The 26702-nt window shown below is 38.6% G+C and overlaps 2 protein-coding genes across 2 annotated transcripts in view; one reads left to right on the top strand and one right to left on the bottom strand.

The window, feature by feature from the left end:
* aven (apoptosis, caspase activation inhibitor) overlaps positions 1-22298 on the bottom strand; it is a 37758-nt gene extending 15460 nt beyond the window's left edge. Inside the window, exons 1-2 of the mRNA XM_062437678.1 lie at positions 22101-22298; positions 18674-18845 (exon numbers count right to left, since the gene is read on the bottom strand). Coding sequence (XP_062293662.1) covers positions 18674-18845; positions 22101-22298 — 370 coding nt within the window. The remainder of the gene's footprint in view (positions 1-18673; positions 18846-22100) is intronic.
* Positions 22299-23336: 1038 nt separating this feature from the next.
* chrm5b (cholinergic receptor, muscarinic 5b) lies at positions 23337-24872 on the top strand. The gene has a single exon (XM_062436957.1). It carries the CDS (start codon positions 23337-23339, stop codon positions 24870-24872), a length of 1536 nt encoding a protein of 511 aa, XP_062292941.1.
* The last annotated feature ends 1830 nt before the right edge of the window (positions 24873-26702 follow it).

Raw genomic sequence — 26702 nt, 5'->3', positions numbered from 1 at the left:
ACACCACTGAAAATGCCCAAATAATGCACTTGCAGTATTGCAGTGATATACATACAGTCAACACTAATAAGATTTTTTTTTCTTTATGTAGCGATTGCTGCTACAGAGAAGGCCAGTGTGGAAGAGCAGGTTGTTGTAGAAGGGACCCATGACAATGACAGAACCCCCAAACGGCAACGGAGAAAACAGACATCTTGTCGTCGCTATACAAGTTCTCTGCTTGTTACATCTGTACCTCAAAGAGCCTGTGATCGATGGGATTAAGGGGATCCACTCCAGTGGTGGAGAGAGAATGATGGGCTCTTCAGGCTACTTGCCATACAGGCAAGAAAGTTTCTTTGCTCAACACCCTTTTCTGTTCTGAGTTACTGCATTGCCCGTGACGTGTCTGCAATTTATGAGGGGAACAGGAGCCGTCTAACTGGAGAGCATGCGGAGCAACTTTGCTTTCTGCACCACAATCTGGTGCTGCTGAACAGGAGCAAATCACATTTCAGTAAAAATGTAAGTTTTACTCATTTGATTTATTCTAACTTTCAGGAGCTATATAATGAGTTAACTTTATAAGAAATTCTGCTGGGAGCTCACTACTCTTTTTGATTTTGAACATTGAAAAGTTCTCATAATTAAATGTGTTTAAAGACATTTCAATGAAGTTTTGTGTTGGAATTTGTGCTATGATAAATGTTGACACCAAGATTTGCATTTTTCACTACAAATGTGTACCGATTCCAAATATCAGTTATCAGTTGCCTTGATTACTAATATTCATTATCAGCCCTGAAAAAAATCATATCAGTCGATCCCTAGTAAACAGCTGATACTGATCAACACTGCGCTTAAAAGGGGTCAATGTGTGAGTGAAAAAAGCAGCCTACTCTGCATTGTTTGATGCTAAAACACAGATGCATCAAGAGCATACGGAACCGTTTTGCTGTTTGGCTGATGCCGTTATTTACCTTAATATGAATGAGAATCAGACACAATTGAAAACAGAAATTTGAAAACAGAACATTCATCACAAATCAAGTCTTTGTTAAATTCATTACATCAATGGGAAAGGAATGGCAAAAGAACCGTGCCAGCTTTTTTTCTCTCTTTACAAAAAGGCAGTCAAAGGCTGCAGGAAGATAAGAACAATGCACCCACTGGCAGCTAAATAAAGACCTGTGGATTGTCTTAAATAAGCACAAAACTGCCAGAAACCATGAGTGTCTCAATCCGTTGAGGACTCGAGCGGATGAGATGTGACAGCCACCACAGCGCTTAAATCCAAACACGATATCCAGACCAGCCACCCCAATGATCCACTCACTCCAGAAATACCAAGTTCCCTTGTTCTTGTAGTAAAATTCATCAGAGGACACTCACAACTGTCGCAGTCAGGCTGAATCACAATGCTGCAGTCTGACAGGAAACCCACACCTGCACTCTGTAAAGACACACTTCCAAGACAAATACAGTTTGTGGGATCATTCATTGTGCTCATAGCTACACAAAGACAATGTGACGTCTTTTCAGCTGCTGATGTAATGAATGAACAAATATTTCCAAGCCCTCAGTCTTGAGTGGAGTGGTGGCAGGTTTCATGATGATGATAATAATGAGTTCAAGCTTCTATTAGGGCTACATTACACATTTGTTGATCAGTCATTTAGTTCATGTCACAAAATTGTGAAAGATCCCATTCACAATTTCCAAGAGCCCAAAGTTATATCTTTCTTCAAATAGACACAGGGTCCAAAAACCCACACATTTGTGAAGCTTGAACATCGGTCAAATACAACTTTTTTTTTTAACTTATTATGATTGATTATGAAAATTGGTGTCATTGTTTTTCAATTAATCAGCTAAATGTGTCAACACTTGTCCAAATGATACTGGATGTATGAGGCTGATGCCAATATTTGAGTGTTTAAAATATCTGGTTTCTTGATAAAGATTCCTTAAATTTGGTTACCAAAAAGTGGTTACAAAGGCATATACAGAGAGGGACATTTTACAGAAAAAACTGTGGTACCTCAAACATATGTTTGGCATTTTTGTACTGCATTTTTCGTGTTCCTTACACATTACATTACACATGCAGAGACGTTGCATCATGGAAATCAACAACCTGAGTCAATCAGCCCACAGGGAGGCAACAATTTACTAACACATCCTCAAATTAACATGACCCAGAGACACATTTGTTGGACCTGTGTGATATTGACGTAACCAAATCGTCTTACAGATACCAACTGAAGACCGTTACAGGAGACATCAATTGAGAGTTTAAAATCTATTCAGCACTGATGTGAAGAAGCATTTCATTTTGATTCATGGAGGTGTTAAGATGCATCGTTGCATTCATGAGCTATTGACAACTTTATTTACACACCCATAGTAAAAGTAGAAAGTGGGCAGCCATAGAAAGGTCAAAAGGTCTGGTATCAATGAGTAAATAGCCCAATATACAGCCACGATCAAAGGTGTCGATCTCTTCCTCAGACTTCTCATTCTGTTTTACTTCCTTGCTCATATTTTTACTCTGGAATGTAGGATTGCCATATTGTGAAAATAACAAACTGGACCATAAAAACAAGGGCTGTTTCATAAATTAGAGAACCCATTAGCCGCCTTCTTCAAGACTGTCTTGCTGAGATTCTGCGAGGTACAAAAGGCACCACAGCGCATGCCTTTCAGCTGGAGCATTTTAATGACATTCATTCATCTTGGTCTCACAACTTGGAAACTGAAGTCACATTCATATTCAAAAGGCAGGCTCTTAGGGACTTTGGAGGAATGAGAGACACTCCCCAACCTGAATAATGGAGCCAGTTCAAGCAATCTGTCCATCAAATTTCATTGATCCCTCATTTCAAAAACCTGTAGTACTGTAGGATACACTATCGAAATTGGAGAGAATATTACATCAGTAGTCTAAGTCTAAGTAGTAGTCCATTCAGATGCTACATTTAAGCCAGGATCATATTAGTTTTGTCAATGTTTGTAATGCCTGCTTACAGAGGACTAAATGCACTTTCTTTGGTTTGTTTTAAAAAATGTTGAATATAGGCCGTTTGACTGATGACATGTTACGTTTGGTTGGTTGCAGCTAATGAGCAGCTTGACATGACATTGAATGCAAAAATATTGAGACTGGAGGACGATGGCCACCAAATGCTTTTGAAGCCATGCATTTGGTGGAAAGCTTTATGTGCCATTTTTATCAGTGCGGCTATTGTTATTTACCACAGGAAAAGCAACACAGTGTGGGAGGTGTGAAGCACACAAAGCAATTATATTTAATTGAGGCAGAGAATCATACAGTTAAATGACTAATTTAGTTTTTCTTTCTAAACCACACACTTGAAATAATTGTCTGAGCTTTGGGAATTAATGGTTATTTGAACATACAGCTCTGACACAATTATATATCATCTGTGGACAAAAATCAATAGTCAACCCAAATATCATTATTTTTGACAGCTTGACGGCTACGCACAGATAAGAAGATAAGACTAGATTTCACTGATACATTACATTAATATTCCACCTGTTTCGCCCAATTAATAAGGGCCAAAACCCATATACTGCTTAACTGTTCCACAACCAGAAAAGAAGCCATATTCAAAGGTTGGCTGGTCTGTGCCTTCTTTCCAGCTTCCTGCTGCTGAGCAGCGATATACACTAATAACTGGAGCACACATTTGATTATGCCTGCTTCACAGCATTAGCCAGGGTCAGGAGGTTTTCAAAGTGTTCCTTCACACCACATCTTCAATCAAGATCAGCAGACTCTAGACAACCTAGTCATGGACTATCTCCCTTTTCTATGATGTCTAAGGGGTTTGAATGAACTTCCTTTGGGCCAGTGAACATCCCTCACCATGGACTTCATCACCACAGAAAAGTACAGTTCCTCTGGCTTCCCAAAACCTGTATGCTGATTTAAGAGTCTACTGGACCAACAGAGACGGCAAGGCCTCATTCCAGAGTCATCATGAGGCAAATGCACATCCATAAACTTTTGCAGGTGCTGAGGGAAAAAAAATGCAAAAAAGAACATAAAAGTCGCCAACTGGGAACAAGGTAAAGATCACTATGTAATTGCTGCTCAGATTCAGGACCTCATGCACTTAGCCACATATTCCCAGTACGTCTTCAATACATGTTTGGGTTCACTGGGTTTTGTCCAACAGGCATCCCTGCCACTTTACCCAGGTGGGGACCAGTTGACAGCTCTTCTCTTGCTCCTCACTTGAGTGTCGAAAACATACAATTGCAAATGAGATGATACAACTTCAAAATCACTTATCCAACTGTGGCCTACAGTGATTTGGTACAAGGTATATTGATGAAAATCCTCAAGGATGGTATATGTTGTAAGCAACCAATTATTAGCTCTGGGTTCAGATAAGGCTGGCCATTACTCCCAATCACTCCAAACTCTGAGAGGGCTAGATACGACTTCTCTTTGCAACTCCTGGTCATAAAGAAGTGACTAATGTTTTGTAGGAAAAACTTGAACAAAGAAGCAGTCAGCTGGGGGAAATGGACCACAAAGATCACAACAAGATACAAGATGGCATTGAGACAAAGGCCCATCATCATTTCCTCCAAAAGTGTGAGGGCATCAAATACTATCACTTCAGCATGAGGACACTTTTAGCCAACAACAGGGAGTAGTTCATTCCCCAATAGCACATAGATTAAATTAAACCTTACTTTCTTTCTATTCTTCCTGTTTTGTCCTTTCTATCTCTTTTTAAAAACTGTACTGAACTGAAGCAACTGATCAAATACAAATGACATTTCAGTTACGAGATAAATCCAATGTCTTGTAAGAAACTAATAATAAGGAGCTAGTAATTGATGGCTCCTATAATGTTCTCCCATCAATCACTTAAGTCAATAGTAATCTTCATTCACAATAACAGTGGTGGTTAAATACGCCTTGATTCAGTGCCGATGTCACAGGGGCCAACTGTGTAGGTGGAAGCCTGTAATGTGCCCAATCTACGGAAATCGAGCAGTCATATCTGTATCTGTGTGCCTCATTAAATTAACTCCCTCAGGGATACATTACACATGCCTCCTATCCTTTTTATCACATTCTCCTTATAATCAATAGTGAGCCTGAGGCTTGGTGGTCAAGCAATCAAGCAATCAAGTTTATTTGTCACATGTAATCATATAAGGTACAATCGCAGTGAAATATAATCCCAAGTTCCTTCAATTTGTGCATTAAAAAGAAATTTACATTTTTTTAATAGCCAAAATTCCGTCTTCCTGACAGCATCAGGGAGAAAAGCCCTTAACGATTCTCCTAGACCTATTCTTGCAGTGCCATATGTTAATATTATAATATTGCAGGGCCTTGTGGTCCTGTTCAGTGTTGTTTCTGTGCCAGGCAGTGATGCTCCCCATCAAGACCAGGAGTAGAAGTTTCTCAGTATTCGAAGGGATACCCAGAATTTCCTCAAGCCTCTGAGGTGAAGCAGTCGCTGCCTTGCCTTTCTCAACAGGGAGTCAGTATGCAGCACCCTGGTCAGGCCCAGAGGACCCGTTTATAGTAATGGGGGCGTAGTTTCTTCATCACTACTTCCCAAAGTCCACTACAGGCTCCTTAGTTTTCCTGACATACAGGAGTAAGTTACTGTCCTGAAAGCAATGGGTCAGGTCCTAAACTACCTTCAAGTAGGACTTTTTCTTGTTATCTGTAATCAGACCCACCACAGCCATCGCACAGTATCATCAGCAAACTTGATGATGGTGTTAGAGAACAGTACTTGATGATGGCATTCTGTATAAGGTGTACAGCAGGGGGCTCAAAAAGTGAATGAGGGTAAAATAGGTGTGTCTGCCTACCCTCACCACCTGGGGTCTACTCGTCAGGAAGTCAAAGATCCACGGTGAGATGTTTAAACCCAGGTCCTTGAGGTTAGTGACAAGCCTGGAGGGTACTATTGTGAATATGATGGGAACATGCGTGATATATAGACATGAAAGAAAAACTATTTCAAAGAAATGCAGATTACCCACTCTACTTGACCAGTTCAATCACACACAGCGAGGATGAAACAGCTGTGGTCCTTTCAGGATGCTCAAGCAAGTGATTTCTGAAGCAACCAGACAAATAGTGGCGCTTCAATGGATCCTCCTTTAGGCTGATGGGTGGGGAGACAATGAGCAATAGTCACCAAACCTTCCATAATGATAGCTACATAATACAGCTACTATTTTCAATGCTAATTGTGTTACCTTTGTACCGTTACGGTACCTTTGTTGTGGTAAAAAGGCTCATTTAATGCGTGAATAATGTTCCAAAATGTACCAAACAATCACTTTTCTTGTAAAAACATTGAGGGCCATATTCACTATGGTGTTTGGCAGACTGAAATTTGATTCGATATGCATTATATATATATGTCAATGGCTGAGTAAAGAGGGAAAAAACAGGCTTCTATAAAAACTATTCTGTCACTATTTAGAGCTCCCTCAACAAAATACTGCATGCTGAAATTCACATGACTTGTTTTAAAAAACTAGATCTTTTTTTTTTTTTTAAAGATCTAAATATTGCTCAAGGACAACTGGTGATGTGGTTTATAAATCATTTAGAAGCTAAAATTAAAAATGAGACCTGGTAACACAAACATCTTCAACCTTACTGCTCACCTGGTTGAGGCTTCAGGTCATTGCAAATGTGGTGTGTGCTGATGACATGTTGCATGACACGTGACAATGTGTTAGTCTCATTGAGTCAACAGCAGTCTCCAAGCTGTCCTCCACTGGAGTGGACAGTGCTTACTGATACAAATAGCTGTTCATGAATCCGACAACAAGCAGGAAACAGATGAGCTTTTTCAATTATGACCCTTTCAAATCATATATTGTGGAATCTTCAGCATGAATATATTTGTTCAGCCTTATCAACAAGAGGCTGAGAGGTGTTTTTGAACCACAAAAACACCAGGCCCAGCAGGTGCAAATGGTTAGAAGGCAGGCGAGCATTTTCTGGGGGTGTTAAAGGGTTATTATCCTTGTTTAGCCTCTTGTCAATAGCAAATCAATCTCTTGGTATTGCTCTTTCCCATGTTTCTTCTTATCCTGATAATGATGTATATACTCCCAACTCATTACTAATGCCACGTTACTCTAGGGAAATAATAACATACAAGTAATACCACTATGAGAATGCCATTTTGCCATGTCAATATAAGCTGTTACCAAACTCATATCCTCTTAGTAAATCGCTGCCACTGGGCAAGTTTGGTTTTCATCGTCAGCTCCGTTAGTTACATCTACAGCAACAATCTCCTCTGGACAGGGAAGGTTATATACAGAAGGAACAGAAAGTATGGCTACAACTAACAATTATTTTCATTATGAATTAATCTGTTGATTATTTTCTTGATTAAATCAAATGTCAGAAAACTGTAAAAATGTCAATCACAATTTTCCAAAGCAACCTCAAATGACCCATCCAACAGTCTACAACACAACGATATTCAGTTTGCTATCATAATGGATTTAAGAAATCAGAAAATATTTACTTTCAAGAAGCTGAAACACGATGATTTGGCCAAAATTATTTGATTATCAAAATCTTGCGTCAATCAACTAATTAATTAATTAGCTAATTATTGCTGCTTTAATAGAAAGCACTTACTACGGGAGGTGGATAGGGGCAGTCAAGATTGCCAGGTGAACACTTTAAAAACTCTGCCAATCAACAATGTGTGCTTCCACTGTCACTCTCCCTGCTTTTGAAGGGGGGCACACAGTCTAACGCATCTGGGATTAACTGAGTCACCATCAAGTGGGACGTGTGAGGCCGCTGGAAGAGCCAGCGGTTGTACGGATGCATCTCCTATCTGCTGAAGACATACAGCTGGAAGCACTGCTGATGCAAAGACAAACAGTCGGCCCTTTCTGAACTGCTGCTGACACCCACATCGACTCCTCCTCTAGCTCCACCCCCCAGCCCCCCTCCCACCCCCACCCCTTCCTCTGCTTCATCCTACTCCACCACCTCCTCACCTCTTCCACCCTCCTCTTCCATGTTGCTCGGTGCCCTGATACAGGATGAGGCTTCCGGCCATGTGGGAATTTCTTCTAATAGTGGCTCACGGTTGAATCCGCACGTTGGCAAGGATGTAAGTACCAAGCAATCAGGGAGAAGCAGCCTCAGAGGAGACAAAAACTAATTCAACCTGTGCAGCCTTGAGGATCCTTGCACAGCCAGTGGAACAGCTCAAACTTTGCAGCGTGAGTGACAAACTCTTATCTTCTTTTCAAAGGATGTTGAGCTCACATATTTATCTTCGGTAATTTAAAAAAAAAAACCCAAAAAACAGATTTGATGACATCTCCACTTGATTATCACAGCTGAGGACAAGCAGCTGCTTCCGGTAATTCACCTTCCTGTTAAAAAGGTCTGAACAGTACCAACGAGGCTCCTAAGCTGCTCTGTCATATGGACATTGACACTGAACAGCTGTTGCATATACCAACTCTGCCTCAGGAAGAGACTGGACTGTGTGGGAGCTATACCTTCGCGATGATGCTGAAAAACTTGTTTCCATCGAAGCGCCTCGTACTAAGCAACTGATGAGGATGAGAGACGGTGTGATGACCTACCTGTATTTGACAAGTGTGTTTTTCACCTCGTTGGAGAGAGGAGCACAGAGGAAAAAAGTCAGCGAGAGGGAACAGGGGAGGGGAAGAGAGAGCCAGCAAGGGAAGGTGTGAAGCAAAAAGGCTGTGAGAGGGAAACAGAGCTACAGTAACTGGAAAGGCATAAAGAGCTGTGAAAAGATACAGGGAACTCCAACAGACTGAAGGAGTAAAAGAAAAAGAAAAAAACAGTGCATCAAAGAATTGGCCGAATGCCCGTTTAATGCTGAGGATCGTGTTTTGTTGAAAGAGCCACGAGGGGTGAGTATGTATTCTGTTTGAAGTGGCTATTATGGCAGGAAATTAAACAGTTCACAGGAGCAGCTGTCAACTCAACCTTCTGAGTGTTCAGGAAAAAAAAAAGTGATTTAAAATTCTAACGTTTAAAACATTTATAACCGAATTGCATATGTAGCCTGAGTTAGTGATATATTAATGAATCATGGAACAAGTGCTGGGCTTCATCAGTTGTCACCAGAGCTTTCATAGTTCAGAGTTGCACTGAACATTTTGTACAGTGTGAATTTTAAAAACAGCAGCTTTCTGCCCGTCACAAAAGATTATTAAACTGATCTTGAATCTCGCATGTGTTTGAACGAGTGTGGGGGTGTCGTGTGTGTTTATTTTTTACTCAGGAAAAAAAAAAAGTGGGAGGTACAAAGAGTGACATGATTTGATTTGAGGCATCATTAAAAACTAATGGGATGACAGATCACATGACTGGCATCCCAACACTTGTTCCACTGTACTCTTGGAGGTATAAACACTGTGAGCTTTGTGCAATATGAGCGAGTAGTCAATGAACAGAACATTCACTGGAAACTATTATGATAAATTGCTTTTTGCAAAAAGCCAAAAATTCACTTGTCTAGCTTCTTAAATGTTAATTTATGCTGCTTTTCCATGTCTGCAATGAGAGTAGATAGTAGTATGAAGGATATAATAGGAGAAATTGGACTGTTGATCAGAGAAAACAAGCAATTTGAAGACCTCTGGGGAACTGTGATGAGCATGTTTGACGATTTCTTTGACAATCTGAAATTATATAGACCACTAATTGGCAGATTATTGATCAGAAATAATAATAATCAGTAGTTGCAGCCCTAATTATGATAATCAAGAATGTCAAACATTTAGTAATGTTAGCCTCTTAAATGTCTCAAATGTGTTTTTTAACCACTTTAAATTTGGGGTTTGGTCGGTCAAAACTGCAAAATTGTGGGTTAGTATTTTTTTCGATTATTTGCTGATATTCTTTAAAATGATCAATTATTTAATTATTATTTATAATACTGAAAAGAATCAATTTCTGCTGATTGATGCAGTCCTGAACTGAACCCGCAGTTACTGGAACTCAAACAGTGATAAGAATATAAAGGATGAAAGTGGGCAGACTGTTGTGGCAGTGAAGTGCCTATGATCTACTGCCTCGCTCCATCCTCCACTGGCTTCATCATAATCAGTAAACTGCAGGGAAACAAACCAAGCACCTGTAATGCTTTGTTTCCTATTTTTGCCAACCAGACAGTACATCACCAGCCTCATTCCTCTGCTTTGACGCCAGTCTCCTGCATTCTAGATGGCTAATCAAGTATCCATAACGACACCGGAACATATAAATTAATGGCATGATTGAGACTATTCATCTCAGTTAGGAAAACGTCCTTGTGTTTGTCAATCTAGTTAGCTGAATCACTGAAGCTCTAATGTGATTTCCTTTTGTCTCATTATGATTGAGGCTTGATAGGTGCCCATTAGTGACCTTGGTAAACTACGGCTGCGGGGGAGTAGGATTGATCCTTGTGTTAATGTGTACAGATAGATGACCGTGTTAGGATGTAAATAACTGCCCAGCAATCCCCCCCGCAACCGCCCTCCGAGTCATACAGGCACATGAACACACATACACACACACACAACCAGGGAATTGCACCATGTGTGCCATTACCCGTAGCAACAGCACAATCAACCCCCAACAATGCAAGGACCAAGATGAGACCCTGATAAAATAAAAAGGGCCTTAAGGTTACGAAACAGTTGACAGCAATTAATTCCTTGAGGCTCGGTGGCGAATGATGTGTTCAAATTCAATCAATACACCTGCCGTTAAAAAAAAAAAAAACCCACTCTGGTTCATGACTGCTTAACTTCTCAAGGCAATGACAACCTTCCTGAAGCGAAAAGCAATTCAAAACACGCTATTTGATGAATATTTCGAGAAAGTACCAAGGTTTCGTCTTTGCAAGTAATCTCAGTCTGGAGTCGGAGTTCTCACCTCCTGACAGCCAGGGTCTTAGCATTGAGTGTATTAGAACATGTAATCAGAGTCAATCAAAACACATGAATGCTAAAAGCACTTGGGATGTTTGGACAAGGAGCAGGGCTACATAATAGCCATCCACAAGGCCACGAAACAACAGGAATCAACATGACCTTCAATTCAAATCAAACAGTCTGTTTACACAATTTCCCCGTCAGGCTCCTTTTTTTTTTTTTCCAAATCACATCGAGTACAGCGGAGCTTTCGGCTTTCAATACGGGTTTTGCAAACACAAAGTCAGCCACTGTAGCTTTCCGTGCGTTTATTTCTATTGCATGAATAAATACATGCAGAGACCAGATGAAACTTTAATGCTCTCTGTGGGGGAACTGAGTCACTGCTGCAGCATATGAATTTGGATACATTAAACAGAAGAAGAAGTTGATATATAAACAAAATTGAAGTAATATAAATGGAGATTATATAAACTGCAGTGACAGGTTCCCCATTCGACATATGAATGAGTATGGGATGTATGGACTGCTGCGTTATTTCAGTGCAGAGTAACTGCAGCAGAAAGTACACGGACAAAGAAAAGCTGGTATGATGAATAATACACTAAAATGTGTTTATACTATATAAACACATTTTCTCAAGCTTGAATTCTACCAAATATGGAAAAAGTGGATCATTTTCAGGTCATTTGTCAAACAACATTGTTAAAACCTTGAATTGGTTTCATCCCTATTTTTATTCTACATTTCATATTTTAGGATTGTGTTTAAAACACAATCACATCTCAAGTACCATTCTGTTCTGTAGCATTCAATCATATCCCATGATCTGCAACGAACCATCATTTTCATTGTTAATTCATCTACAGATTATTTTCTCATTCATTCATTTATTCGTGTGGTCTGTAAAATGTCAGCAAATTGTCCCTAGAGACCAAGGTTACTTTGTGTTTATTCTGACTAACAGTCCAAAATCCAAAGATAATCACAGAAAAGTATGAAGGCCAAGAGATATTCACATCTGGGAAACTAACTAATTAATTGCAACAATTTTTGCTTAAAAAAAAAGAAGGTTGCTGCAATGCTAATTTGATCATTAAAATAATTGTACATTAATTTTTTGTTGCAGCTCTAATTTTAATGACTTTTTGCCCACTGTTTAGACTATAAAATAATAGCCCAGATATTCACATTAGAATCCCAATTTTAGTAACCCAGTTATCTAAACAAAAATCATGATTCTAGTTATAGGTGTTGTTTCATTCAATTTGTCATGTCACACTCTCCTGCTGGGCTCTAAGAAGCGTTCGGTTCTGCGACTATACAAGGACTTCCCCTCACTGACTTTCTGACATATTCTAACATAACATGACATGTTGTAACACCATATTTCCTGCATGACAGCTGTGGGCAGCGCCTCAGTGGGAACTGTAATTATAGAACTGTCGTCTAAAGCCTCGGTAACCTGGCCTAATATTGAGCACTTTCACTATGATAATCACTGCATCTCTCCATCTGCTCCGTCTGGCACCCAGAGCTGTGCGGGAAACGTAGCTCTCGCCAGTTAAAAACAGAACTTTTTCACAAGTGTTAATCAGACAGTCATTTTCGTTTTCACATTTGAATAGCTGGAAATTGTGTGGACGTGTGTGGCAATTCGGTAGGTGTTGAACTGGGTGGTAAAGGAACATTCCCACTCTCCAAGGTGATATTTTTTGCAATGCTGTCAGCGTTTCTTTCACCCTCTATCATTGTCAAAAAGCTTTAACTCCAGTGTTAGAACAAATAATAATTGAGTATTGTTTTTCAAAGATGAATTTTGAAGTACAGAGAGACAGGAAACAGGGGTGTAGAGAGGGGTAGGAGAGCCAGCATTGAACCATGGGCATCACAGTTATGATTATGTGGTATACATCTTAACCAGCAGGCTCTCAGGGTGTCTAACACTGGGGTAATGTAAATTGTAATCTAACAGTAACACAAATACAAATAAGTGTTTAAATTAACAAACTGACTCAATAATGTATTGCTGCATTCACACTAGGTCAGATGAATGGAAGGAATCAGAAAGATCATAGAAGATTGTATAATAATGAGTTGGTCATGTGAGGGTTTAATATACTTTACATAGGCAAAATTACATTAAATTTATTACATTTAGGTTTAATTTCATTGAACGATGGACATTGGCCGAAGTGAGGCTTCCATTTTGTTTGATTTTAAAGCAATGCTGTATTTAGTGCAAAGTCAGATACACCAGAGCTATGAGAAAAATACCACTTTCCCACTCATTATTGCGACTTCGAGGTTGATGTGAAAGCTATTTACAAGACAGAAACTTGTGAATGTTGCATTAGTTACACGGCAACATCTATCTAAAGTTTGCTAACATTAGGCACCATATGCTGCTGGTAATATTAAGAATAAGTCAGGCTGTAACAGCAAAATCCTGCTGTGTGTTCAATTGAGCAAGAGTGCATCCCATTAATTATGTATTAAGCCCTTCACAGTGGTGGAAAAAGTATTCAGATCTTTTACTTAGGTAAACATACCAATACAGCAATGTAAAATTAATCCATTACGAGTAAATAAATAAATTAAAAAATCTGCATGAAAAAATCTTACATAAGTAAAAGGACAAGTATTATTAGCTAAATATAAATATTGCAGTATAAGTATTGGTTTGGTCCCTCTGAGTGACTTACTGTTGTAGCTGCTGCAGGTGGAGCTAGTTTGAACTACTTTATATACAGTTAGCTAATTTAGTCCAGTGGTTCCCAACCTAGGGCTCGTGCCTCTCCAAAGGGTGACCAGATATACCTGAGGGGTCGTGAGATGATTCATTGGAGTGGAAATATGAAAAAAAACAAAAACAAAGTTCAGATACACAGACCTGTTTTAAAGTTTAGAGGTTAAAAAAATCACTATTTGGTAGAAGTGTTAACAACTCAGACATCTGAAATGTGACTCCAACTACTTTGTAAGACAAAAGCCAAAAAAGTTGAAAACGCTGGTTGTCATTGTGTCAAATCTTCATCTGAAAAACAACTAAAGCTGTCAAATACATGTAAACTTTGAGAAGAAAGTACAATATTCCCTCTGAAATGTTGTAAAGTGGAAGTATAAAGTAGCATCAAAATAGAAAAACTCAAGTACAAGGGCTTAAAATTATACATAAGTACAGTGCTTGAGTAAATGTGCTTGTTTCTACCTCTGACCAAGAGGTCAATCTTTGAAAAGTTATATAGTCTCACTTTAACAAAGCTTCAGTTATTTCTGCCCCTAAAAAAAAAGTACATGTACAGTTTGGTATTAGTGGTCTGACCATCCTGTATGACAACTGTCCTGTTATAACAGTGCATCCATAGATACATATTGCGTGTGGCAAAGGCATTCCTTTGCATCTATTTGATTGAAATGTTGTATAAAATCAACCTATTATCTCGCTCGCGCTTAACGCCTCCACCACACTGTAGGTAAAGCTGCGCTCTCGACCTCTCTGCCCTGGGATATTTGTATCTCGAAAGAATTGCAAGATACGTTACAAAAGGTTGAAAAACACTGCTTTAGGACATTTCTATCCTAAAATACATAATACATACAGGAAACCCAAGCACCTTCTGACTTGTACACTCTGCCCAGTCTTGCCAATAAAAGAAACCGAATGCCCCCAACATATCAACACCTTGGATACAAAAAGTGATGGCAGTATAATCTCCACAATAAGAAGTCTTCTGTAATAACTCTAACCAGGAGGAAAAAGGGAGGTTTGGTGAATTCCTGATTTCATGGCTACCTTAATTGGCCAGAAAAACGACTCTTCAAAGCATCGCCTCCCACGTACAATTAAGTATCCTCTGGAGAGCGGCAGCCTCTTGCTGTACGGCATGACTAATCTGACAATGTGGGCAAAACACAGAGACGAGAGATAGGAGTCAAACAACTCACAAGAGCACCTTTGGCATTTACGCTACAACAGAAGGGGAGAGAACCGACACGCCGCTCCAACACTCTCCAACTCTCTAATGACACGAAATTTTAAAAAAACAGTCCTATAAAAACAGTTTAAACACTCATCCGTGGTTAAAAATGGCCTCATAACTTTCTCTGTAAACAAACAGTAAGTCTAAGTCCTGCAGAGCTTGTCAGTGTAAACTCTTGGATAATAGGCTAAAACTGTCAAACTGGGCCTAATCAAAGAAATCTGATCAGACTTTATGCTGAATAATATGTTGTACTTATTAAGCAGTTAATTGGCAGAATGCAGGATTCAACAGATTAGTTTTTATCCAAATACGGCCTATTTAACTTATTTTCACTTCCTTTAATGATTCTTAAATCATAGTTTGACTTATAATTAGTGTTCTTCCCATAATGTTGTTATGCTTCTATAACCCCAAGCCTGTGAAGCAATGCATAAAGCTGCATTAATTGATTTTCTTCTGCCACTTGGGGGCAGCGCAACAAGCTGTGTGCACAACGCTGACTTCATAAAGTTAATAGGATGAACATGATGGCAAACAATTGTTTCTTTACAATCCAGAGGACACAGAGAAACATTGGCTTTCATCTAGAATCGTAGTTCTGTCCACCATATGAGTCTAAGTCCAATATTCACTCTCCTTTTAAGACATTTTGGACTCAACTGAATGTTGAAAGTTGTTGAAAATGCTCCATTATGTTCATAATTTAGTTGTTAACATTTTCTGTCTGCCATTTGGTGCTCAGTAGGTCATGTACAGAGGGTTTATCAGATCTACATGAAGTACAATTTCCATCTCAATAAAGACAAAATTCGGAAAGATGCTAAAGTACTCTGTAGAGCTGAGTGGAACTGCAGTGTTAAGAAATTATGTGGGCTTGTTACTACGAGTAACACCTTTCACATTACACGTCATTTGACTGTTTATATAAATAATGACAAGTGCAGCTTTAAACCATTATCACACAATGAGTCTGTCGAACAACTCAGTTTTCTAAAATTAGGAAAACTGTGGAATGCAACCAGCCTTCTAAAAGAACAAATACGCTAAAACATAAGTGGAATAAAATGGATAGAAAACATATTACATATCCAAAGGAAATCTAATTTACATGTTTTCCACTTCATGTATAGGCAATTGTAGTATCAGTAGGACATATACTGGTTGATTTTTGTTAAATAAACACATTAAGGTCAGTGTGTTGGCGTAACCCCATTTTGAATAATGGCTTCTTAATACTCATATCGCATTCTGTTAGTTTGTGAAATTCAAATGATCTAACACTAGATAATAGGAAGCCAAACATGTCAGACTTTCAACACCTGTTAATAGTACAATTAAGTACTATGAAATTACCACAGTTGTGCAATGTTTATATGCAGAAAGTATTCCTCTTTACAACCCCTTCATTCACTTTGTAATGCGGCAGCTAGGGGGAAAGAGATGATCACTGAATTGTGCATTCATAACAGCAATGGTTCACAGTTATTTTTGTCTAACATACCCCAACAGCCCCATTGGATGGGCTCCAGTACCTCTTCACTACTCTTAATGGCTGCACATGGTTTAACAACTGATTTAGGTTAATGGGAAACCCATTTGATATTTTGCTAAGCTAATTATACCTGGTCTTTTATTGGCCAATAAACATGCTCCTAAACACAAATAGGTATATTATTTTTAATCAAATTATGATTTTTAAGTATCTTGGCAACAGCAGAAGTATCCCTTACCCCTTATTACTTATTTTATATTATTATATTTGTTATGACATAAAGAGCATAATATCACAAAGTATACTGTACATTTGTCTGACACATAGAAGATGACTGAGCCTTTCTTCAACTCGCTCCTTGTTAGCTTCACCATCAACGATCCCTACAGGCATCAGAATCATGGAGGATAAAACAAAAGCATCCGATGCTAACCAATCACAGTTATCTCAGCATCCATATGGTATCACCATGTCGCCTGTATTTCTAAAGGTGCATATCAATCGTAAAACTTCTGACTAATAAAGGACCAGGGGTGCATGTTGATACTATGCTTGGAAAAAGATGACACACACATTATTAAGGTAAATAAGAGGCAAATATATAATGAAAATATGAAAATAAAGGGAAGGTTCAAGTCATTAAAACTATATTCAGTGCCACCAGAAAAAAACAGGTTATATATTTTCATCATTCACAGGATTTTGGAATTTTGGCATGTTTCTAAAAATCAGACAAGAAATAGCTGCTCACTGAAACTGAATTTAAAGTTGGAGTACAGGATGTTTGTCTCCCCTTTCTGGCAGTGAGAGTAATTACAAAAACACTGACTTTATAGGCTCTGCTGTAGCCTACTCTGCTGCTATTGTTGTGGCTATATAACAGTGCATAAATAGTTTTGAGCATCACACAACCACCGTTAGCAAGTTAGAAGAGGGCTAACTGGTAGTTAGGCAGCTCGGCCAGCAGAGGTCTCTTGTGCGGATGCTCACTATGCCTTCATCCAGCCAGTGCGGTAATATCAAACCCAACAAAACATTAAAAGCTTTTTAATCTGGTGTCAAATCCGACACCAGATTAAAAACTCATTACAAAGAAACACAGAGAGAATCATCTGGTGGTAATAAGCTTAATCAGCATTGTGTGAACTCGTTTGGCAAGGGCTTGAATGTAACAGACGTTCATTTATATGTAAAAGTTCTGCACTACAGGTTTAAAATTGACATGGTTTCTAATATAATCGGCAGCAAAATCCACATCAGTAATGATTAATAATTGCTGGAAAGCAAACAGCCAGACACACATGACTTACTCTGGCTAAATTACTGCATGCTTGGTAGCTGCGAAAAAATGAGGCTTCAACATTGTCTGTCATATTTTAAAACAAAAGTTGACAACTTCAGGGATGTCACTCCTTATTTAACCCAATTGAGATATGAGTTAAATGCGACAGTCTCAGATTGGGGCTTTCATTCGGGAAGATTGATCAGTCCCATATATGAAAACATCTTGTGCTCTGCTCTAATAAGATTGTATTGAGATCTGTAACTTGTGTTCCTCTGGGGGGAGAAGTATTAACACAATCAGAGAGGAGACTGTGAGAAAACCCAGGGGGGCCAAACGCTAGCCAGTGAGGCTGAAATTAGCAGACATAGACAAACAAGGATCTTCTTTTTGCAACCGTCTGACAGCAGTGGCCATACAGAGCAATTAAAGTCTGTTAAGACAACAGACATTTCCTTTTAACTAATTAGAATGCAGAGACAACTTCGGAAAAAGAACAGTGAGACTCAGTGGAGTATTTGATACAGGGTCGATTTCCACATAATTATTCAAAGAAGGTGAATATGCAAATTAATTTATGTTTATTTAGTAGACAAAGTCAACACAAAAGCATTAAACTCTTGCACCACTCATTTAATGCAATGATGGTTTCATTATGGTTGGTAAAAATGAGCAAAGAGTCATCTGTGTGGACTGAGGCAAAATCATATACAAAACACAGCAAAATAAGGTTAATGCTTGAGCCTTTCTCTTTATTGCTAATACTACAAATTTAAATAGAAAAGCTTAATTTTTATCTTTGAGAGAAGCACAATGTGCACAAATCTAGTCACAAAACACTTTAGATTAAAGTAGAATTTCCATTTTTGTGAAGCTCTCATGTGTGAGTTTGTTCTCTAGCTGAAGCCAACTGGTTTCTACAGCTTTGGTTGGCAAAAAAACAAATTCTTGTGGTCTTTTGTGGCCTGATCTTACCTGCAGACTCCAGCAAGACATGGTAGTCGGTTCCTCTGTGAGCGGGCGTGTCATCAGCGGGCCCCTCCTTCTCTGACTCTGCATAACGGTCCCAGTTTGACTCCAGCTTCCTCCTGGAGAAAACTTCCATCCTGTCATCCTCCTCGTGAAAGTTATCCTCTTCATCTTGAGCCTGAAAGGACATGGGAGAGTTCACAGTGAGAAACCTGCGATTCAAGTGGTTTTCAAGTCATACCTGTAGCAGGAGTGCTTTTAATATTGCTCATCCTAAATCAAGACGTTTAAGCTCTCAGCATGCGTCAAACTAACTACGACATGTGTCTTCATCAGACAATGTCTTTGAATGGTCGAACTGGGTAAAAAGCCTGCAGTTACAGAGAGAGATGAGACATGATGACACTTACAAATGGGAATAATGGTGCACATATTCAGACAGTCTCTCCTGTAAGGCATTGTTTGTATTGCACTCAACTGTAGTCATAAAAAGTGACGGGAGTAGTTATGTGAAGAAAGATATGTTCAAACTCTGCTTACTTTCACACCTCTAGACGTCTGGCCAGTTGTTTAGATAAAGTGGCAGTGTCAGATTAAGAAAGTTAGAAAAATTGAGAGTGGGTTTTAGTGTGTTTTCAAACCTATAGTTAATTTTTTCTGGTCCGATTCAGTGGATGGGTTAGTAAACTTTGTGTGGGAAAAACGCACCTAGAAAATGAACCTGACTGAACAACACAGGTAAACACACACTCATAAACATTGTAAAACAGTCCAACAAGCACATTGTTTAAAGTATACTGAGGCCTTTAGCTTTACTCTTCCTGGGCCAAGGCTAATTCCAATTTATACGTAACATGTTGGCATATCGGGTATTGGGGGATTATGAGTACTGATCTGAGCTGTATGCGTCACTGTGTGGAAGAGACTAGAATTTTTATTTTATGTTTATGGCAACATCAGGATTGAATTAAACTGTGCTTTCCTAACTGTAAAACAAAATGTTACAAAAAATAAATACATAATACAGATAAAAATGTACTGAATTGTTATTGATTAAAATAATGGTATCCGAACTCAGATCGGCCCATTGTCACCAATCAACGATCCAACTATTTGAGTTAGTCGTTGTGTCACTAATGGACTGATATCCGACATCAATATCGGTATCAGTACATCTTCAGTAGGGATGGGAATCACCAATGGCTCCAAGATACGATATTATCACGATAGTTGTGTCACAATACAATTTTATTGCGATTTTAAATATATTGCGATATATTGCAATTCATTACCTTTTTTCAACTGCAAATTATGTCCCCAAAGGAAAAGTTCCTCCTGCACGCTGACTGTCACCTCTGCTGACCTCACCAGAAAACTTACTAGAGCCCTCTAGTGGACCGAAAAAGCAATTAATTGTATTATTCTAGTACCAAAAACTTTTTTGCAATTTATAAAATAAAAGATTGTTACTTGCTGTCCGTGTATCGATACAATATTGCCAAACAAAATATCGCAATACTATGCTGTATCAATTTTTCCCCCACCCCTAATCTTCAGTACATTCACATCGAGAACATGTTTGAAGGGGTTGAGTAACAATTACCTGCACAAAAAGACAAAATAATACCCACTCAATGCTTTCTTGTTCCTAATTCCTCTTCCATTTTATATGGACGTGACCCTGTTTTGACCGCTAATTGTTTTCCACAGTATTGGAGAGACATTCTGTGGGATTTTTTGTGTTTTTCAACTGTACTGTCCTCCTCTGAATGCCACCTTTAAAGCTGTGAAGCAGCAGCTGGATGAGGTGAAGAGGGACACTTAAAAAAATACCTGATGCAAAAGATGGTAGGACATTTCATGAGTATCAGCTGTAGCACAGACCATCTTTCCACAGACAAAGGGAACAGCGTTTTGATAGTGAATTCTTTGGTGTTTATGTTTTAGGTAGATTATGACATAGAAAGTGTACACATATTTCTACACATGACACATGACATGAACTTATTCAGACTTTATTTTTTACAAATAGTTAAGATTTCCCCACAATAACAAAAAAAATACTTTAGTACTGACACTGCTTGACAAAGTGTAGTTCATAAAGCATTTTGTGGAGTGGTCATTAACACATAGCTCTTATTCATAATTGGTAGCTAAGCCTAATAAAAGGGTCAAGCTAAAGGGCAAGTCTAATTTTCTATGACAAAGAACAGACGTCTGTGCCAAAAGAGAACTCATTAAATTTGTCTGAGTCATAGATTTTTACCTGTTTTGTCACAAGGCTGCACAAACCTCTAATATTGCTGTCATGGAAATGCGTAGGGTGGTTTTTACTCAGATTTTTTTCTTAGTAAGAAAACAAATACACATTAAAAAAAATAATAATAATAATAATAATGCTCTTTTTGATTTTTCCACAATATCATCAAAGACCACCTGGTAGCCATGGACGCACGCACCGAAGGAGATTTTTATGATTGCAATCAAGGAGCCCCTATGTATCAAAGGGGATTTCTATGATTGCAATCACACATCCCCTATTGTTTCCTTTCTAAGTCTGTAGTTACCATAGCAGGGGCATCAATTGACATGACATCCCTGTGGAAATTAAACTGAACCCTCTAGTGTCATATCGAAGACCCAGACCGTGCTATGATAATGCTAAAAGTGGCTGTGGAGAATATTTCAAGTGCTTGATCTAATGTTACATGCCAAAAATGCTTAATTCCCCTCAACCTAAACCTATACAAGCTGACTGGATCTCATTTTATACATAATGCATATACAATAGAGACATTTGGTTGTGATCAAACTGACATCAACCCACTTCTTTGATGTACAGCAATGGTACACTGCTGAGATATTTATATGGCTGATTTAGAATGCTGTCTGTACTGTTACAATATGCATTGTGTAAATTATTTAAGAATCAATATTTAGTAGACCAAATTCAAACATTCATACAACTTATATCTATCTATCTATCTATCTATCTATCTATCTATCTATCTATATATATATATCTATCCAACTTGAATTGTACTGCAGACTGGGGTTGTGCCTTGATTAAAAGCATGTTTAAAAAAAAGAAGTCATTTATCAGCAAAAGTGCTGATGTCATAACATTGCCTAAACCTGGCAGTCAGGTTATCTACAATGTAAACACATAGTATTAAAACAGTTTTAAGGCTCGCTATCAGCTTCCACAGTGTAGTCTGGTCCCTCAGAGTTGTGGCACTGGCTAATATTACATTGAAAGTTGTGCTAATTAGGCCAAATTAAAGAGGAAGTCCTATTAAGTTTTACAGTATCGTTAAATGATTGTGTGGGTGTTCTTGGTAACGAAAACGACTCAATTTAACAGATTTTCAATGGGGTTTGGCAGAGCGGGATATCAGGGCTGCCTGTGGGGCCAACTTCCACGCTCTCTCACCCGGTGATGGAAGTCCGCTGGACGGGGTGCCCCTCCGCGTCCACGGCCCCGGTAGTGGTCTCTCTTGCCCCGGCCGCGGTGGTGGCCTCCTCTCCCTCTTCCCCTGTGGTCACCGCCAAAACTGTCGCCGTCGTTTCCACCTCGGCCACCACCTCTTCTCCAGGTGCCTCCTCTGCCTCTGCTCGGTTTGCATTCCATTGCTGTCAACTGAGCCCGGAGAGTTTAGCGTGTTGCACCCGACAGTTGAAGTGAATGAGTGTTACATTCAACGGCGTCGTCCATTGAATATGGCATTTCATGGTTCCGGGTCGAGGTTTTATTTCCCTAGGATAACGACAGAATATCCCGCGAAGACTGGGTTACTAGTACTCATTCCGTCGCCATCCTATGAAATCGAGTATTAGTTCGATCAAAATATTGAGTCCAAAAGTGTAACAAAAAGGTAGAAAATTATACAATCTTAAACTTCAAGTTTATATTTCAGCATTAGTACATTATTATTTTTACAAACTATGTCACCATACAACATTTCAGGTTATAAAGAACTATGTTTAATCTGTTACATCAAGGTTCCATCCTAATATGAATACAAAATAAGTGGATACAATTTAAAATAAAATAAATACATGTATAACAATGATAGAAAAATTAAATAAAATCTAGTCGGGGTTTACATACAAAAATAATAATTAAAAAATGTTCTGGTTTTTTTTGGAGGGGGGTCTTTTGTGTGGTGTGTTTTTGTGTATGATGAAAAAAGATAAATACAATATTTATTAAAAAAAAACCCAACTATATTAAACATCTCAAAAAGCCATGTTTTCCCCAATAGAACTCATAGGTTGAACTTGAAATCTGAAGTCTCTTCAAAGACAAATACATACAAATAAAACAGGAACTTTTTTATGGATAAGAAAAAAAAGCAAATAAAATACAAAAATCACAGTTCAGTATATTCTTTTGCATTTCTACATAAACATGCAGAAAAAGGCCAAAGTTAAAAATGCAAATATAGTACCAGAAATGTAATCAAAAAATAAAGTGGCTTAATTATTACAAAAAGCAACATACTAAAAAGCTCTATTTGATATATGAGGTTTTGGCTGTCAAAACATGAAAAATAAAATAATCATAATTGTGTCTCATTACTGTTTTTCTTTTCATTTCAGAAAAAAACTCTTCACTCTACGTGGAGTCACAGAGCAGCACTTCAACACAGACAGACAACCCGGCACCATGGATGTAGATCCTCCAAACGGAACTTTTGGCAACACATCACACGTCCATGTATCTCCCCACAGCCTTTGGGAGGTTATCACCATAGCTACGGTGTCGGCCATAGTCAGCTTGATAACTATTGTTGGTAATGTGCTGGTATTGCTTTCATTCAAAGTCAACAGCCAACTGAAGACTGTTAACAACTACTACCTACTGAGTTTAGCGTTTGCTGACCTCATCATAGGAGTGCTGTCCATGAACTTGTACACCACATATATCCTGATGGGTTACTGGTCCTTGGGGAACCTCGCATGCGACCTCTGGCTAGCAGTGGATTATGTAGCCAGCAATGCTTCAGTTATGAACTTACTCGTCATAAGCTTTGACAGATACTTCTCCATTACAAGACCACTGACTTACAGGGCTAAGAGGACTCCAAAGAGAGCTGCCATCATGATAGGCATGGCGTGGCTGGTGTCTTTTGTCCTCTGGGCACCACCAATTCTCTGCTGGCAGTACTTTGTAGGAGAAAGAAAAGAGTCTCTGGATGAGTGCCAGATCCAGTTTTTAACAGAGCCGGTGATCACATTTGGGACAGCCATTGCTGCTTTCTACATCCCAGTTTCTGTTATGACCATCCTTTACTGCAGGATCTACAAGGAGACTCAGAAACGGACAAAGGACCTGGCAGAGCTACAAGGGCTCGCAACTGAAAATGTTCCAGAGGGGAATAAACCACAGAAAACAATAATTAACTCCTGCTTTCATTTCACCAGAGAGAAGAGAGACCGGAGTCAGGCCTCCTGGTCTTCATCGAACCAAAGTAACGCCACTAAAACGACCACTAGGTCAGATGACGCATGGGCAAAAGCAGACCAGATCACTTCTTTTAACAGCTACACCTCCTCAGAAGAGGAGGAGCATCACGTTTCAATAGACACCCCACAGGGCTCTTTCAAAGAACAAGGTAGTGGACAGAGTAATAATAACGGGCAAGTGACTGATTATACAGAAGATCGCTATTTTTCCAGTCCTCCAAAGAAGAACAGCAAAAAGTGCATCTCATATAAGTTCAAACCTGGTTCAAAGGGTAAAAACAGCAATCCTACAACTGCATCCCCCTGCTTACCTGAAGCAGAGCAGCCAGCCAAAAACACTTCCCCATCCTCCTCGACCACCTCCAAACCCATGGACCCCGCCTTGAAGAATCAGATCACCAAGAGGAAGAGAATGGTGTTGGTAAAGGAGAAGAAGGCAGCCCAGACCCTCAGTGCCATCCTGTTGGCTTTCATCCTCACATGGACGCCGTACAACATCATGGTGCTCATCTCCACCTTCTGCGCCAAGTGCATCCCTCCGACCCTCTGGCACCTGGGCTACTGGCTGTGCTACGTCAACAGCACCATCAACCCCATGTGCTACGCCCTCTGCAACAAGACCTTCCAGAAGACCTTCCGCATGCTCCTGCTCTGCCAGTGGAGGAGGAGGAGGAGAGGCGAGGACAAGCTGTACTGGTGTGGACAGAACCAAAACGTCAACAATAAAATGACTTGATGTGGCGGTGCACTATTGTTGCAGCTTTTGCCCACATGTGAATTTTCTTGATATACTGTATAGTTAGTAGTCATCTTCAGCATGAAGTGCTGCATGTGATTTTTGTGTTAAAGTACATGTTGGTGGAAAAATGAGCTGAGCCTGACACAGCACTTAAAACTGCTGTTCCAGATTATTACAGAGAAGAAAACCTAGTCTGAATCTCATGCGTATGGAAGTAAGAAGGTGCCGCCAGAAAATAGTTCAATCATAGTACATTAATAAATATATATATATATATATATATAGTTTATATATAGTTTAAAATATATAGTCAATTCATGATTATTTTATTGAAATGTTGCAAAAAATATTTAAAATTAAAATAGCCAGTTAATAAATCTTGTTAATTATTCTGTCTTTTTTATGATGGATTCATATTTTAATGGAACAAAATAAAACAGAATCACAAAAGGCTTTTAAATGCAATTATTATGTGTCTGTCATATTCCAGATAGACACATGTAAATTAAATTTAAAAATAATCTTAAAGTTTAAATTTTAAAGCCTTTTAAAAATTGGTTTTTTTCGGTAACATTTTAAAATTCTATTAATTAGTCATTATGAGACAGATTAAGGTGATATAATTATTAACTGGCAAGTTTAATTATCTTTTCATTCGTTTTAAAAAATGTATTAATTAATTAATGCATCATTCAAATAATCGTCTAATCAAATGTATAATAGCATTGATTAACACTGATTAGTTTATTAATGTATTATAATTAAACACTGTAAAAGTCTCTAATTATTCCAGTGGCACGCTTCAACCTCCATACATGAAGGTGGCAACATATTTATACATGAGTTTAGGTTAAAACTCACATAATCCTCCTTTATTCTACTGCTCACTTGCACTGTATATAAAGGACATACTATAGACTTACTATAGACACATTTGACAATTAGTTATTGTACGAGGGACACATTTCGTTGATTCTATTGTTTTACACTTTACAAATATGTAAATTGTTTAGTGTATATCAGTGTTTACTAAATGTTGTATCTTTTGTTTTTTTTATCTTGCCAGTTGCAATTGATCTTGTGTTCAAGGGCTAATCTGTACATTTCTGTGCATTTACAGCTGCATTAGTTTCACAGTGGTAATATGACATGTGAGATTGTTTATGGATCACACTTCTCTTCTTGTCAATATTCATATTACTGTAAAAAAAAAAAAAAAAAAAAAAAAACCTGAATTAAATGTTAAGGTGTTAAGTTCGATACACATGGTATTTGAAGTTAAACTTTACATGGATGGATGAGTGATGCTGTTGTAAATTATTGCACTTTTATGTCTTTGAAGGTGTAATGTCAAATGTATCTCTCTAAACTCTGTGCCTTTTGTTCTGCTCAGAGGCAAAAGTGCTTTGTGAATGAACCTGTGCTCATTGTCTGTCTGTGCAGTTTTGTGAAAAGTGAGTCCGTGTGTACTAATATGAACAGTGAAATACAAAACTCAAACGCAGAATTATAATTTTGTTGTCGGCATGAACATTTTCAACATGAAATGAGTTTAATCTGATCTGATTTGTACTTGTATGATTCTTTTTTTGAGAAATGATACAAATCATTACCCTGCTGCAGTAGTTGACCAATAAAACAAATGCGTCATGGAGAATGTGTGCAGGTCAGAGGTCATCAGAGGTCTCATTGGTCCCAAGAGTCAAGTTGTTAGTGCAGTTGCTCTATATGACAGATCTCTTTAGTCTGATTCAACTGTTATTACTAGACAAAAAGGTGGGTGATGTTCTATTCTTAATAATATACTCACATTCTCTCCTTACTAAA

Source organism: Scomber scombrus, chromosome 17 (genome assembly GCF_963691925.1).
Source record: "Scomber scombrus chromosome 17, fScoSco1.1, whole genome shotgun sequence".
NCBI classification, from domain to species: domain Eukaryota; kingdom Metazoa; phylum Chordata; class Actinopteri; order Scombriformes; family Scombridae; genus Scomber; species Scomber scombrus.
This window is presented reverse-complemented; position numbering and strand designations above follow the sequence as displayed.

Excerpts from the sequence above, each read along its gene's own strand:
- chrm5b (XM_062436957.1), top strand. The coding sequence starts at position 23,337 with ATGGATGTAGATCCTCCAAACGGAACTTTTGGCAACACATCACACGTC.